Here is a 17,229-nt window from a genome sequence, read left to right as displayed (position 1 = left end):
ATGAATATGATTAAATTAGGTCAATTAATTTCGTTGGGTCTATTTTGAGTAGAACTTAGTTGGTGACAACCCCCAGTGTTCATTGATTTCCAAACCACATATAAGGCAGGGAACTGAGAATTTGGACAGCTCCCTTTAAATCATGGGCGGCATGGACTTCTCTTCCACATTGACTCTCTCTGCATTGTTATCTCCAAAGTCAGCAAACTGCATTTAGAACCACTTTCTCCTAAGCTCATAAAATGGGGGGAAAGAAAAGCAGCAATAAATATTAACCAAGCAAGCTATCTACTGTTGATAAACAAGCTCATTATCTCAATTATCTCTGTAATCGACACTGTCTCAGCAAGCTGAAAAGCAAAACAGATCATCGCTGGAGCGCTCTCAGCCGTGCGCTTGAAAGGAAATCAAACGAATAAGCAATGGAAACTGAGGGAAATCAAAATTGATCTGGCGTAGCCGACCCGTTCGTCAGCTATGTTTGAAGCAACAGGAAGACCAAGCAAGTTGCAGGACCTCTGCATGAAGAAGGCAGAGAAATGCTACGATGAAGACAAGATGGAACCACGCAACACCTACTTTGCCTCTGCTTTCACACAAAAGGAAAACAGTGCCCAATGTGGTGATAACAGACTACAGCACGGGCTGGCAAAGTTTTTGTGGCTTGGGCCGGTTCATGGTCCCGCAGGCGTCGCAGTGGGCCAGAGTGCACACGCACGCATGCGCAAACACTATTTCCGGTGCTCCTTCCGGCGCGGAGGAGGCGTGCGAAGCAGGCCAGCGTCACGGAAGGCGGTCCCCGTTCTGCTCCGCGCCAGTTTAGCATGGCACATGGGAGCCGACTGAGTGGGCGGTGGGGGGCACCGAGGGTCCATGGGCCGGTTAAACAACCCCCATGGGCCTTAGGTTGCCGACTGCTGGACTAAAGGATGAAAGGAGGGAGCTGCAGCCAAAACACAAAAAGAGGCAATAAGGGAACACCTAACTGGGGGTTGAACCTCTGGGTCATAGCTGTCAACGTTTCCCTTTTTTAAAGGCAAATTCCCTTATTCCGAATAGGATTCCTCGCAAGAAAAGGGAAAAGTTGATAGCTATGCTCTGGGTCCCTTCTAATTCTACAATTCTGGGATTCCACATTCATAACTGGAGGAAATTTTCCACCCTTGAATGCTGTCACTGTTCAAAATAGCACCACTGTTCTGATGATACAGGAAGAGTATTTTGCTTCATAAAATGCTGCCTTTTCCCTTGCTAGTCAGTACCAAAGGCAAGGTAAGTAAAGTATCTGCATGCTCTGTTTCTTCTACTAGCCTTTTGGGATTTGAGTAACCGGCGTCTCAGATCTGCTCCTCTGTTGATGGTTTCAGTGTAGCCAGTGTGGTGTAGTGGTTAAGAGTGGTGGACTCATAATCTGGTGAACCGGGTTCACTTCCCCACTCCTCCACATGCAGCTGCTGGGTGACCTTGGGCTAGTCACACTTCTCTGAAGTCTCTCAGCCCCACTCACCTCACAGAGTGTTTGTTGTGGGGGAGGAAGGGAAAGGAGATTGTTAGCCGCTTTGAGACTCCTTAGGGTAGTGATAAAGCGGAATATCAAATCCAAACTCTTCTTCTTCTAGGCTAAGGGGGTGAGCACTTTGTATAACAGGATTGACAACACCATCCCAAAAGAGTAGGAGTTTAAGAAGCATGACTGGGAATATATTAATACCCCTGTTGTTTCCTCAACAATTGGCATCACCGGTCCTTTTTTGACAAAATGGTTACCAGGGAAGGATTTTGTAAACAGTTTCCTTTTCCGTAACCTCAATGTTGCCCGTATAGAATTCAGCAGCGAAGAGGGGGTTGCAGGCAAGTCTAGAAGCAGTTGGCTCTGCTCCACCTGCAGATATTCTCCTTGCTTTCTGCACTTCCATTCCCAGTGGGCAAAAGTCACCACAGATTTTATCGGTGGGAGTAGGGATAATATAAACTCACCTCTCTCTTATCAGCCTGGTGATCCTGCCTAAGGTAGGCCCATCTCCATCCCTTAAAACTGTGCATCTAATATCACCACAAACAATAACCGTGCCCTACCTCAGAAGCAACAGGTTTGCAGTAACCAGCTCCAAACACCAGGTTTTCCAGTGACATCCCCGTCAGATCTGGTCCTGTTTCCAAGCTGTTTTTACCAAGCCACGAGCCCTTCCCTGGACGGGCAAAGCTAAACAAAGAAGAAAAAATGGAATACCTGTATCTATATGGAACAACAATATCACACACTTCAAAGTTTTCTCACCCATCCTTTCCTCTCTGCACTAAGAATACATTTTAAAAAATATCCCTGTGTTGCTATTTTAAAACGACAGTTCTTGGAGAGTTGGGGGACATAGCAAAGGTTCATCTCTGTCTGTGGTGCTCTGGGAAGCCTTCAGGCTTTTTCAAAGCTTGTTAAAAATTCTCCGCTAACAGGATCAGTAGCAGCAAACAAGTTTTCCAGGAATAGGTAAGCTTTTCTTCTCTCTTTGTCATCAACAGCACATGGCAATTGTTAAGCATTTTAAAGGAGTTCAGAAAGAAGCAAAGAGATTACTGTTTTCCCTCTTTGCTCAGGGTAAGACAAGAGACAGTGGTTACAAATTAGGGGGGAGGCTAGATTTAGATCAAATATTAAGAACAACAAGTCTGTGTGTGAGCAGGCAAGAGACAACAAGGAAACGTTAGATCAGAGGCAGGCAGACTTGAGGCTTGCAGGATCCGCTTTAATTTTATTTATTTCTTTATCAGCCCTACCAATAGACAGGGTGAGGCCACTGCCTCAGGCAGTGTATGCTGAGGATAGGGACCAGCAGCCAGGAGTGTGTTACATGGTCCCTAAGCTAGCCTGCTCCTCTTTGTGGAGGATGATTCTTACATCATTACTGTGGAAGTAAGAGTTAGCCCTGTCAAGATTCTGTGCAAGGAAGGGAGGGGACACCATGTTCACCTTCGCCTTAGGCTACAAAATGTCTTGAGCTGGACCTCAGAAGAACCTCCCATGTGAACTGACCTGGACCCTGCAGTCATCATCTAAGGTCCTTCTTTGTGGGCCTCCTCCATGAGAGGTCCATAGGATGGCAAAGTGCTTGGTAAAACCACATCCAATTACTGGACTTAAATAAGATGGGGTTGCTGTATGTCTGTAATTTCTGGACATGTCCAGGATATTACCAGGGAAAATAGTGTCCGGGATTTTGAGGTTGATTGCTTTTGAATTTTACTTCTAGAAACATGCCAACCCTAAAATAGAATAGATTGCTGTCCATTTCCCAGTCTGGATAGCGCCATCACCACATAGCTGATTATAAAAGGCAATTCTTGGTCAGCCACTGTGGTTAGATTACTGCAACACATTATACATAGGGCTGCCTATACGCAGGATATACAAATTTAATAAATAATAGTAATAACTCTGCCAAGTCTCTGTATTTTTAGTTGTTCTGTTGCTGGCATTGTTTTTATTTTATGTATACATTTTTTTAAAAAGCAAATGAGATGAAATATATTCAGAGTTGAGTGTTGATTTCATGCTCTTTATTTCAGCTCATGGTAAACAGTGAGTGAGTGCTTTCCCCAAAAACATCTGGCTATATATACATTATTTACACAATGGGTCCCGTGTGATTGGCTGATTCAACTCCCCTCCTGGAGCCTGATTGGAATGTTCCTGCAAGCCAATCAGGTTTCTGATTCACTTCCTCCTGGAGCCGGATTGGGCGGTTCCTGCAAACCAATCAGGTTGCTGCCTTCTAGGTTCCTACCTGCCTATTGTTCTAGGATCCAAGCTCAGTACATAACATGAGATATGAACAATTGACCTCTCATAGTAAAAGATCATGAAATACACATACGGAAAATGAAAACAAGAAGAACCCTGTATCTCTCACCTGATCAGGGGCTGGTGCAAAGCCACCAGAGAGGCGTGCAGAGTAACAGAGATGGCTGACAAGTGGAAGTAGTCAAACATGACGGGCACATGATGATGCAACCCTCGCCCTGGGTGGAAGTGGAGCCCCAAAGTGCGGCTGCTGATCACGGGGATTGACGTGACATCTCTCAACCTGGAAGGAGAAGCAACAGTCATTGTTGTTAATAACAATTTCATGTATGGACGGCTTTGCATGAAGGATCTCCAATTGCCTTCTCAAGGGAAGAAAAGCGTATAAAGCACTGTTGCACATCTATCTGTCTGTCTATCTACAAAAAAGTTAAAACAATTGCATATAAAACACCATTCAAACAAATACATACAGTGGTACCTCTAGATACGAACGGGATCCGTTCCGGAGCCCCATTCGTATCTAGAAGTAAACGTAACTAGCAATGGTGCATCTGCGCACGCGCGCATCTCTTTTCACCGCTTCTGTGCATGTGCATGACGTCATTTTGAGTGTCTGCGCATGCGCAAGTGGCGAAACCCGGAAGTAACGCGGTCCGTTACTTCCGGGTTGCCGACGTGCGCAACTCGAACGCGCTCAACTCGAAGCATCTTCAACCCAAGGTATGACAGTATGGGGGGGGGGAGTTAAACAATTGCACTTGTTTGTTTGTTTATTTAATAACCCGCTTCCTCCCAATGGAGCCCTGGGAAGTATATGCACAAGAAATAAAACAAAACTCTTTAAAAAAAAATGCAATACAAATCAACAGAGATGACAGCTTCCTGACATGTACTGGAGAGGCTGGTTGTTCCAAGGCATAGGTGCCACCACGATAAAAGCCCTGTTCTCACATTGGATGGAATGGACTTTCTGATGAAATGGTATCCACAGGAGGCTCTCTCCTATGGAGCACAGTGATTGGTTGGGCCTATAAGGAATAAGAGAGACATCACCTTGCTGACAAAGGTCCGTATAGTTAAAGTTATGGTTTTCCGAGTAGTGATGTATGGAAGTGAGAGCTGGACCATCAAGAAGGCTGATCGCCGAAGAATTGATGCTTTTGAATTCTGGTGCTGGAGGAGACTCTTGAGAGTCCCATGGACTGCAAGAAGATCAAACCTATCCATTCTGAAGGAAATCAGTCCTGAGTGCTCACTGGAAGGACAGATCCTGAAGCTGAGGCTCCAATACTCTGGCCACCTCATGAGAAGAGAAGACTCCCTGGAAAAGACCCTGATGTTGGGAAAGATTGAGGGCACAAGGAGAAGGGGACGACAGAGGACGAGATGGTTGGACAGTGTTCTCGAAACTACCAGCATGAGTTTGACCAAACTGCGGGAGGCAGTGGAAGACAGGAGTGCCTGGCGTGCTCTGGTCCATGGGGTCACGAAGAGTCGGACACGACTAAACGACTAAACAACAACAACAATAAGGAATAAGCTGGTCTTCAAGGTATCCCAATGCAAACTGTACAGGGCTTTGTACTACCACCTTCAACTTAGCCTGGTAGCTAATTGAGAAGAGCCTTCTGCTGGCTCAATCTGCTGCATGGATGCAGCCCCAGAGACAATGGTGTGAGTGGAATTTTTATCACTTGGCAGCAATTCACTTGGCAACGAGGAGCATTTACAAGGCTGGTGCTTAGCTCTTAATTGTACTTGTAGCAGCAGTGTCAATATTATGACTTTGCTGCGAAAAACCCAAAGTGACTTGCACTGCACCATTCACAGGTCCTTAAAAAAAAGAAAAAGTCAGCGATTGGGCTTAAACCTGCTTTTGTCATTTTAGGACAAGCTGCTGACACAAGCCATTAAGACTTTTGAGAAGCCTGTGTAAGAGGTGAAGGAAGAGCTAGGACAAAAAAGGACAATCCATTTTATTCCCATGTCCGTGCTGTTCAGGAGAATGTGTGTCTAAACATCTGACTGCCCAGTGCAATAAAAAATATACCCCAGTCACCCATTCATTTGGTACCAATGATGTCACAGAAGCTCATATTTCCTCATAATAATAATAATAATAATAATAATAATAATGGTTAGAAGATTTATGATCCTGTTCTCACTATTGGAATCTTCCCTCTTATTCCTAACTGAATAGAAATGTTAAATTGGGGGGTGTGAAGTTCAAAGTTCAAAACATGACTTTTGAAAAGCCTGCTGAAGCTTCTATATTGGGATTTTGTGGAACATCAGCTACAGATATTTCACTGAGGGACTTTTTAAAAATCTCTGTGGTCCATTGACAAACGTTCGAATTATGGCACCATGGGAACCTTTGAGGCCAGTCGGTGTTGGGTAGCCCAGATTTGCTGCCATACAGGACTTAACATGAGAAGAGTTTGCTGGATCCAACCAAGACCTGTCTAGTCCAGCATCCTGTGTTGGCCCAAAAAATGCCTGTAAGAAGCCTGAAAGCTTAACATGAGTGGAACAACTCTCTGTCCATCTGAGATTACAGGCAACTGGTATTCGGAGACAGAATGCTTCTGACAGTGAACGTAGATCATGGGTGTAACATACGTAGAACATAATGCTAGAAGCAAGGATTATGACCACCATAGCATGCATGGTGCAGGGAGCCTTAGTAAATTCTATTTTCCCAAGATAGCCCATTATGGAATAGTTGATGCATTCAGTAATCCTTGGGAAAACTACATGATTGCTTAGATTAAACCACCACCATCATCATTACGAGTTAGTTTCTTTATCTTAACCCAGAGCAACACAAAGTGACTTAAAAAGAGAAATAAAAAAACAACTCTGCCTTCTAAGGCAGCTTCAAGCAATATTATCTCTCTATTGTATTTATGAGATTCTTCATGAAATAAATTCTCCAGGCATCAGGCAAAAACAAAATAAAAATATGACAATAAAGCCACAAAGGGTGTTAGAAAAAGCCAGCACATAAAATCTCAAATAGGAAATCAGCACAATAAAAGACTATATAAGAACAATGTGTAAACAGAATACATTTTAAACCAGAAAACACAATAATTAAGAAATAACAGTAAGACCATCAATAACCGGGGAGCCCAGGAATAGGAGTGGGGCAGAATACCACCTACTTTCAAATCTAGCCTCCTGGGACCCACAGTTTTCAGTGGGGGGAGGGGAAGAAATCTACCTTCAATTCAGGGAAGCGGAAATGTTTTTCCTCATGTGATTCCATGTCCTACAATCTATCTGAGCAATGGACATAGCAGCACTAAAGGTGGCAGACCCTCTGTAGGGAAGTTTAACTTTTGAAAGTCTAGGAATGCAACCCTAAACACACTTACTAGAGATGAATTCTAGGGAACTTCTCAGGCTTAGGCTTGCTCCGTAAAAGAGGGAGGTTTAGATGAATGATGCGGAAAATGGCTATTGAGATCTGGAGCTGCCAAAGTTTTGGAGCTGAAGGTACATTTGCAAAACATAGAACCTGCCACAAGCATCTCAGAAATGCCACAACACTCTTACTTATTCTATTTGCTTCTTCCAAGCAAATAGATGCCAAGTAGGTGCCAAGGAAGACTCCATGGGTGCCATATTGGTGACCCCGAATACTAGACGACACTAGCAATTAGTAGTCTATTTCTTTGCCATTTTCACATGATCATTTTAAAAAATGAATAAAATCATGAAAACCCACTTTTAAATACTATTCTGAATATCTTTTATCACAAAATATCGATGTCTAAATGTATTTTATCTCAAAACACTTTTAAAAACATATCTTCTTGTTATGTATTCAGTGGTCTGTGTTTGCCTGAGCTTAAGTCTGGACTAAGGATTCTGAGTTCCTGTGTTCTGATTCGATACGTGATATCCAGTCACAGAACATTTCAGGATATGGGCCTCTGTCATTGGCCCTTGAACTCTGAGTCACGATTAGCAGCTTGGAAGTTTAGATAGCCAATCTCATTGGGAGTGGGAATGGCCTAGGCCTTCAGAAATGTATACAGTTGTACCTTGGGTTACATATGCTTCAGGTTACATACGCTTCAGGTTACAGTCTCTGCTAACCCAGAAATAGTGCTTCAGGTTAAGAACTTTGCTTCAGGATGAGAACAGAAATTGTACTTCGGCAGTGCAACAGCAGCAGGAGGCCCCATTAGCTAAAGTGGTGCTTCAGGTTAAGAACAGTTTCAGGTTAAGAACAGACCTCCGGAACGAATTAAGTACTTAACCCGAGGTACCACTGTATATGCAGTTGTTTTGCCCCTGTTGGCCAGTTCTGTTAGTTCAATAATGATTATTGCTGTTATCACTGTGTCTTGCCTCGTGGAAACCCACCTACACTTCACTAGCAACAAAAGTGGGATTCTAGGCTAGGTATGTAGCCCTGGCTAGCCTCCACAAGCTGAAATCACTGCTGGGGAACTGTCACCACAGCTGAGCTGAAATCACTGACTGCAGCCACAAGGCAGATCACACAGAGTGGATGTCATGGCCGCCCAGGGCCACCGTATGCATGTTTTTTGTTTATTGGTTTGTTTTTAGCTAATGACAGAGCGGCAACCTTCAGAGGGAATTCAAAGAACAGCTACATTTCTATCTGTGGGTTATTCCTGATTTGGGCCAGTTTGCATCAGAATCCACAATGATCAATTTGCCTTAGGAAAGCAAAAAGTGCTCACTGTTGCTCACTGTCCGTAAAATGCAAGTCCAGCTTGAGTTGAAAGTCTGCTTCTCTTAGTGCCTCTTCCACCTGTAGAGGTTATTGAAAAAGAGAACTGTCATTACAAGCAAGGCCTCATAACACATATGAAATTGTGTGTGTGTGTTCTGAGAACCAATGTGATGAAATGCAGCGTGAGTGTGACAGTTCTATCAAGGGCCTCTGCTAAATCAGCATGAATTTACCTCAGACGCGTTAGATGCTCAGCTCCCATCAGCAAGTATCTATCAGCATTCCTGCTGAAGTGCGACTCAGGAAACACAAGTACAGTCAAACCTCGGTTGTCGAAGATAATCCATTTCGGCAGTCCGTTTGCCTTCCAAAATGTTCAACAACTGAGGTGTGGCTTCCGATTGGCTGCAGGAGCTTCCTGCAGGCAAGCAGAAGTCGCGTCGGACTTTCGGCTTCCAAAAAATGTTCGAAAACCAGAACATTTACTTCTGGGTTTTCGGCATTCGGGAGACGAAACATTCCAAAATGGAGGTGTTTGAGAACCGAGGTTTGACTGTACCAGAGAGCCAACTGTCTGACAACTTAAAGAATGGCATAGAGCAGGGGTCAGCAACCTTTTTCAGCCATGGGCCGCTCCACTGTCCCTTAGACCATGTGGTGGGCTGGTCTATATTTTGGAAAAAAAATATGAACAAATTCCTATGCCCCACAAATAACCCAGAGATGCATTTTAAACAAAAGCACACATTCTACTCATGTAAAAACAGGCTGATTCCTGGACCGTCCGTGGGCCAGATTGAGAAGGCGATTGGGCCGCATCCGGCCACTGGGCCTTAGGTTGCCTATCCCTGGCATAGAGAGACAGAGGTCTCAGAGAGGCACAGAAAAGTTGTCAAGAGACCCAGCAGTGGCCTAGCATGGGAGTGGGGGTGCAGTTGCCATTTTCATGCTTCCAGTTGCTTCAGATTCTGCAATATTAATAACTGCAATATACCTTACCAGTGGAACCAGATTCACTCTTTGTGTGTACAGTGGTACCCCGCAAGACGAATGCCTCGCAAGACGGAAAACCCGCAAGACGAAAGGGTTTTCTGTTTTGGAGGCGCTTCGCAAGACGAATTTCCCTATGGGCTTGCATCGCAAGACGAAAGCCCATAGGGAAATGCTGGCGGTCGGGAGCAAAGACTTTCGCCCACAGCCGGCCTTCAGAAGAGGACCTCTTCTGAAGGCCGGCGGGGGGCAAAAGTCTTTGCTCCCCCCCGCCTGCCTTCCCCCCCGCCTGCCCCGGGCGATCTTAAAATGCTGGCGGGCGGGAGCGAAGCGTTCGCTGCCGACCCCCAGCATTTTAAAATCTCCCCGGGACAGCAGAGAAGTCTCTGCTGTCCCGGGGAGATTTTAAAATGCTGGGGGTCGTTCGCTGCCGACCCCCAGCATTTTAAAACGCTGTTCCGAAGCGGGGCGGGGGGGCGGGAACACCTGCCCCAGCCGCCCCACTTCGGAACGCTGCTCCGAAGCGGGGCGGGGGGCGGGAACACCTTCTGAAGGCGGGCGGGGGGCGAAAGTCTTTGTCCCCCCTGCCTGCCTTCCCGGGGCTTTTAAATCGCCCGGACAGCGGAGAAGTCCTCCGCTGTCCCGGGGTTTTTTAAAATGCTGGGGGTGGGAAGAAAAGCCCTTGCCCCCCCCCAGCCTTCAGAAGAGGTCCGGGGACAGACTGTCCCCGGACCTGGTCTGAAGGCGGTTTCCCTAGGAACGCATTAATTGATTTTCAATGCATTCCTATGGGAAACCGTGCATCGCAAGACGAAAAACTCGCAAGACGAAGAGACTTGCGGAACGAATTAATTTCGTCTTGCGAGGCACCACTGTATATGCATGTGTGTAAAAGAGGGAGAGTCCAAACTGAGAGAAACAAACCTTTTCCCCATCCACAAGAAGGTGGGCCCTGAAGTTCATGGATTCATTGATGACGATCTCTTCATTCCTGTACAAAATCTGAAACACTCTGCTGTAGACGGTGTTCTCATGGACGCAGGCTGCACAAAGAATTGAATCGCCTGCAAAACAGAATCCAAAAACAGAATAACTATGAGATAGATTTCCATCCTGGGCATCCAGAATTAATCAGGCCCCGCACTTCTATGCATTTGGAATGCATCGAACACTTGGGGGGCAGCAATCCAAACTATGGGAGCCAGTGTTGAAGGAATGGGTTTCTGTGTAGCAAGTTTAAAACTGACTCAACCCCCCCTTTTGTTCTTTCAAAAGAGAGCACTTTTAAATGTGTAAAACTTGAACTGTTGAGCAAAACCATAATAAGGACACAACTGCATAAACAGTTCTGTCCTTTATCAGGACAGGCAAGGGATGGCCTTGGCTCTCCAGGGGAACAAAGAAAATACGTCAGAACTTTATCTTATGTGCTGACCACATAATACGCGCAAGACCAATGTCCAGGGAAAACGCCAAAAGCGTGTTCCTGGAGATTATGACGTCTTCCCAGATAAGAGTAGGAAGAGGAAGATCCTTTTATGGTCAGAAGTACAGGAAGGAAGATCCTTTTATGGTTGAGAGTACCAGAGCAGGAACATATGTGATGTCAACCTATGTACGTAGGCCGACGTGGTTGGGCTCCTAGGGGAGGAGTGAGAGGGTGCCTGGAGGATATATAAACTGCATGAAACCTGTCATTTCTTTGTACTTGCTGTGGACTCACCACGCAGGTGCCTTCTGCTATCCGGAGAGCAGAATAAACTCTTTCTTTGAACCAACCTCGGTGTCATTTTGACTTCCTTCCTCCTGTCCCGGAGCAACGCAGACCCAGTTGGTGAACTCCAATAAGGCTACAGTGTAATTTACGACACCTTGATATAACCTGGCGTAAAGTTATGTCAGATTCGAAACCTCTTTGGGAGCAAGATGGCAGAGTGAAAACAAGACTTTAAAATAGATTTTGACTTAGACCTACCCCTTTTTTTTTGGTGTAAGTTCCATAATCTATCTATCTATCTATCTATCTATCTATCTATCTATCTATCTATAGTACAGGAAACAGTATATATGTGGGAGCATCAGAACCTCCATTTCCCCCATCTAAACACTGAAGTGGAACATCTCAGAGAGAAACACATTGCACGGTGCTTTCTCTATCTATCTTTGGCTTCCAGTTTGTGGTGGGCCTGGAAAACTAAAATATATTTTCCTTCGAGAACGTTCCACGAGACATTGAACCCCTGCCTCGTTATGCCCCAGCACTTCAGCCAAGTATCATAATGGAAGCGTGGACAGTAGAAAAAGAAAACGAAAACTCATTTATTTGCTCTACCGCAGTGATGACAATAAAAAGCATGAAGCAGATAAGCTCTTCGAAAGGCAGGCAATGCAGCCTGATTTATTTTCATTGAAAACTCATCATTCTAGAGCCATTGGTAAAACTGCATTACTGGCCAAATCTATTCTTCTCTTAATCTAACGGGACAAAAAAGAAAGAAAAGCAATTTGATTGTATTATTATTATATATATAATGTGTTTGTGTATATTTGATACACTAACTCCCTTCAGAGACACAGAACCTAATGCAATTTTCTTTTCCAAATATACCTTTGCTAGGATCCCCAGTGGTGCATAATTGGTAGCATATTAGAGACATTATTTATATGGGGCAAGCCAATATAATGCATGTCCTTCAAGGGTCTCTGTTTTCCAGGGACAGTTTTGGAATTACGAAAGCCATCCCAGCTTTTGATTTGATCCCAGATTGTCCCTATTTCCCCCACCAGAACTACCACCGAGCTCAGGGAGGTGCTTGTCCTAAGCAGCGGTGATGGCAGCAGTGGTGGCTGTGAGCGAGCATACTGTTGCATCAACTTCGTTGGACTGGTCATGTTGTGTGGATGCCTGATTATCATCTTCCAAAGCAACTACTCTATTCCCAACTTAAGAATGGAAAGTGAAATACTGGTGGACAACAAAAGAGGTTTTAAGCCTCTCTCAAGGCAAATCTTTAAAAATGTAGTGTAAACACTGACAATTGGGAAACACTGTCCTGCGAGCGCTCCAATTGGAGAACAGCCTTTAGCAAAGGTGTCACTGTAATGCAAAATGGATTAATCCATTCCAGACTTTAAAAACAACTCCTAAAATAGCAATTTAACATGAATTTTACTCTCTAACGAGACCATTGGTCCGTAAAATGAAAGCAATAATTAATGTACTGTACTATAAAATAGATAAGGCAGTACAGTGGTACCTCGGGTTAAGTACTTAATTCGTTCTGGAGGTCCGTTCTTAACCTGAAGCACCACTTTAGCTAATGTGGCCTCCTGCTGCCACCGTGCCGTCGGAGACAATTTCTGTTCTCATCCTGAAGCAAAGTTCTTAACCCGAGGTACTATTTCTGGGTTAGCAGAAGGACATCAATGGCTACTAGTCATGAAGCCTATGTTCTTCCTTGGCTGTCTCTGAATACCAGCTGCTAGAAGGTACAGGAGGGGAGAAGCCTGTTGCAGTCAAGTGCTGTCTACAGCTTCCTGTGGGCTTTGGTTGGTCACTGTGAGAAGATGCTGGACTAGATAGGCCTTTGACCTGAGGACTCTTATGAAGGTGTATGTGCTCATGGACTAAAGTGCATCATCAGCCCCCAGTGCACTTGATGAGGTATGTCACCATAACTCTGTTGTTCCTTAAAGGTGAAGGTAAAGGGACCGCTGACCATTAGGTCCAGTTGTGACCGACTCTGGGGTTGCGGCACTTATCTCGCTTTACTGGCCGAGGGAACCAGCATACAGCTTCTGGGTCATGTGGCCAGCATGACTAAGCAGCTACTGGAAAACCATAGCAGCGCACGGAAACACCGTTTACTTTCCTGCTGGAGTGGTACCTATTTATCTACTTGCACTTTGACGTGCTTTCATACTGCTAGGTTGGCAGGAGCAGGGACTGAGCAATGGGAGCTCACCTCGTCGCAGGGATTCGAACCGCTGTCCTTCTTATTGGCAAGTCCTAGGCTCTGTGGTTTAACCCACAGCACCACCCTTATACTGCCACAAAACCCTTTTTCTTAGTTAAAGCTTCTGGTAAACCTTTATAACAAAGGCTCTCTATGCTTTAAATCAATGTAGGAGAGACTATTGCAAACCAGAACAGAGCTAGCATACAGTTATCAGAGAGATGCTTCCAGCCATGTTTAATGGGAGGAATCCCTGCTATGGTGTTTTTACTTCTTTGCCTGTCCCTTTCATCGAGGCTTTTAAAGCAATATACGACATTGAAGTAAGCCGACCTTGACCCCAGCTTGCTCCGTGAGAATCCTGGCATTGTGTGGGATGCTTTCTCTGCATGCTAATTCTGATGAACCTTCCAAAAGCATGGGCTGCAAGATCAAAGTGATGCTTGTTGCCAATTAATTAATTGCAGAATTAATTCTCAAGCCTGGACTTCCACAGAGGTCAGACCGAATGCCTTGCAGAGCTCTCCGCATGTAAGTTAATTGCTACATTAATTCCAGGCCTGCAACTTTGCGTTGATAAATCAGCTTAATTAATTTTAAAACTTTTGATTGATTAAAACTCAACCCCGATAAATCTGGGCAGCATTCTTTGTTTAGTTAAAATAATTAGAAATAATCTCCCTGCCCTGCAAAATAATAATAATAATAATAATAATAATAATAATACCCCACCATTTAATAAAAATAACAGACTGCTGCTGTTTTAGAACAGACATCTCATCTTCTCTGTTGTACAGGAAGGACCACCTCTTCTAAGGCGGCACAGCATTGTAATGGTTCAAGATTATGTTTCTCTATTATTATTATTTTTAAAAACCCATTAAACATTTGATTTGATTGATACATTAAAAGATCAGTTGTCTTTCTGTCAGGGAACTGCCATCGGAGCTAGAGGCGGAGGGAAGGCTCCAGAGGGATGCCTGAGAGGGTCCCAGTAGGAAGAGAGGCAGCCCGTCTGCTGGGGAAGGAAATCAGCGTAACACCAGGGGAGAAGGGGGGCAGATGGGGGAATCGGAGAGAAGGCTCCAAGACTCCTCGCCGGAGACCAGCGGAGAGAGTACGGGTCCTCCGCTGCCCACACCCTCCCTGCGCAGAAGGCTTCCGCGCAGGGAGACTAGGCGGAGACTAGGCGTCAAGGAACTTTTGTGCTGGAAGAAGTTCAAGAAACGCCCACTGACGGATTCTGCCAGCGACTGAGACAGCCACGAAGCTAGAGGCTGTCCGGTCAGAAAGGGTTCAACCAGGTAACCTAGCCAGGAGTGGCGGCAACTTACGCACGAGCAACCCCTAAACCCATTACACTTTCATTCTTTTCATCAAATGGCAGACATAGCAAACTCCTAAATATGAATTTCTATGTACCCATGTATTTCACTGATCTTGCAAGTCAGTGGGTGTATACTAGTTAATTTAGACAAACTTTGCTAAACCTGAGCTGATCAGATGCAAAAACTTGCACGCAAATTTTAACAGCCTTCCTCCTCCTCCTCCTGCAACCTAAGTGAGGAAAGTCGATAAATACACCAACAAAGGCTTAAATGCTCATTTTGGTACACTCTTGTGTGTATCGAGGCTTGAGCACAACTTCCCCATGGAATGTTCCTTGATCTCATCAATGAGTAAATACTGCTATGAGGTTTTTTGGGTGGGGAGGAAAGCTTCTAATTGCTGGATCCTTCTAATTTCTGGATTCAACAAGTGTAAAAATCCAAGCAAGCTTTCAAATTCCTGGAATAGCCAGGCTAGCTTCCTGGTGAGGTAACAGTCTAAGTAAGCTTCATTAAGGTAACACCAAAACATGTCTGGGCTAGGCCCTCGGGTCAATCGAAACCTGCTTTAGCTCTGCTCCTGGGCCTGCTCAGACCCCCATCCACCAGACCAGTGGTGCTGAAACTTTTAGAGACCGAGTGCTCAAACTGCAACCCAAAACCCACTTATTTATCGCAAAGTGGAAACATGGCGATTTACTGTTTTTATCCATGTTGTTAAGTTTGTTGGGGGGAGGATTGCACAAAGTTGTTGAGCTTTTTGGGGGAAGATTGCGTAGGGATCTGGAGCTTCTTCAGGGGGAACGCTGAAAATAACTAACTCAACTAAAAACAGTTACACTCACTCACATCAGCACAGCAAACATGCGTCTCCAGCTCACCAATAGCATCTCCCCCCAACGCACGCTCTACGAAACGTTTCATGCTCACAGAGGCATGGGGGGCACGCAACTCCCCCCCCAACCCCGCTGCGGGTGGAGCATAATCTAGGAAGCATTTCACGCCTGCACTGGCATGAGGTGGGGGGAGTGGCAAGACACTTTGAATGATGGGGCGATGACACGCATTCCCGCAGAGAGAACTCTGAGTGCCCACTCTGGCACATGTGCCATAGGTTCGCCACCACTGCACTAGACCCTTCCAGATTCCTCCTGAACCTTCACCAATGCCACATGGTTTCAGTTCAAGAAACAGGAATCCTATCAGCGGCCTTCTGACATCTCATCAGAACCCATCTTTCCAAAAACCAAGCAGGAAGAGTGGGGTTCTCTCTCTTTACCCTCCCCACTTGCTTTTGCTGCACCCATAAGCAGCAGCAACACCCCCCTTCCCTCCCAAACTTTGGTTGGTCTGTGAATGAAGAAAGTGGCAAGCCATTTACCACTACAGTGGTACCTCGGGTTAAGAACTTAATTCGTTATGGAGGTCCGTTCTTAACCTGAAACTGTTCTTAACCTGAGACACCACTTTAGCTAATGGGGTCCTCCGCTGCCACTGCACAGCTGCCGTGTGATTTCTATTCTCATCCTGAAGCAAAGTTCTTAACCCAAGGTACTATTTCAGGGTTAGCAGAGTCCGTAACTTGAAGTATCTGTAACCTGAAGCGTCTGTAACCCGAGGTACCAATGTAATGGAAAAACACTGTAATGGAAGAAAAACAGCACACACACACACACCATCACACACTTCTGCCCCCTGGCTGTTCCCTTTTTTAACAGCAGCGATGGTAATTTGAAAACATGGGGGCCTCCCTGAACCTCCACACCCCCAACGATTAAAAACAACCGCAAGACAATGCCAGTCGTATGCAAGCAGATTGAGATACTAGACCCTGCAGAGCTTTCCCTTAATTAAAAACCTCCTGCCTGAGAAGGCAGGAAGAAAGCAATGCTCAGATTGATAGACGTGGCTAGCATTGCAATGGGGCCCCTGTGAGTGTTGCCTTCACTTTCGGCAGGTGTGTGCTTTTCTGTTTCTAATCCTGCTGTACAAAATGTTACTTGAAGAGAGAGAGGGTGCTGGCAGTGGCTTTTGCTCAAATGTGACCTGGTGGGATCAGAAATGATGCAATTAGGCGTTGCCATGGAATAGCACCCCAGAAGTTGACACACATGCCCCTAAATCGGGTCCTCCCTTAAAGAGGGCACATATTACGGTGAGACCTGAAAAACCGACACCCTGTGTTGTGGGTGGGTACTACTGGTCAGCCACAACACTTGATTGGTAGCTCCCTCAAAGCTGGGTGCAATCTGGCCAATGGGTTGCAGTCCAAACAGTTTGAGGGACCTATTTATGCCCATGCATGTGACCCAGAGCTTCCTCTTTTGGCTTGTGCATTCGGAACACCCGCCCACCTCTCCCTACTTTTAGGACTTTGCGATTGACCTTGCTATGCCGCCGTGTGTCGTCTGTTGTTGAGACAGGGGCACGGCAGGAATTTCC

The 17,229-nt window shown here is 45.4% G+C and overlaps 1 protein-coding gene across 1 annotated transcript in view; it reads right to left on the bottom strand.

The window, feature by feature from the left end:
* Positions 1-17,229, bottom strand: part of FAM135B (family with sequence similarity 135 member B) — a 131,133-nt gene that overhangs the window by 46,245 nt on the left and 67,659 nt on the right. Inside the window, exons 4-7 of the mRNA XM_081012485.1 lie at positions 10,428-10,567; positions 8,521-8,591; positions 3,906-4,079; positions 2,077-2,203 (exon numbers count right to left, since the gene is read on the bottom strand). Of these exons, the coding sequence (XP_080868611.1) occupies positions 2,077-2,203; positions 3,906-4,079; positions 8,521-8,591; positions 10,428-10,567 (512 nt within the window). The remainder of the gene's footprint in view (positions 1-2,076; positions 2,204-3,905; positions 4,080-8,520; positions 8,592-10,427; positions 10,568-17,229) is intronic.

Source organism: Podarcis pityusensis (assembly GCF_964106645.2).
Source record: "Podarcis pityusensis genome assembly, chromosome: 7".
NCBI classification, from domain to species: domain Eukaryota; kingdom Metazoa; phylum Chordata; class Lepidosauria; order Squamata; family Lacertidae; genus Podarcis; species Podarcis pityusensis.
Note: the sequence above shows the minus strand (reverse complement) of the source record. Positions and strands in the feature narration are given on the sequence as shown.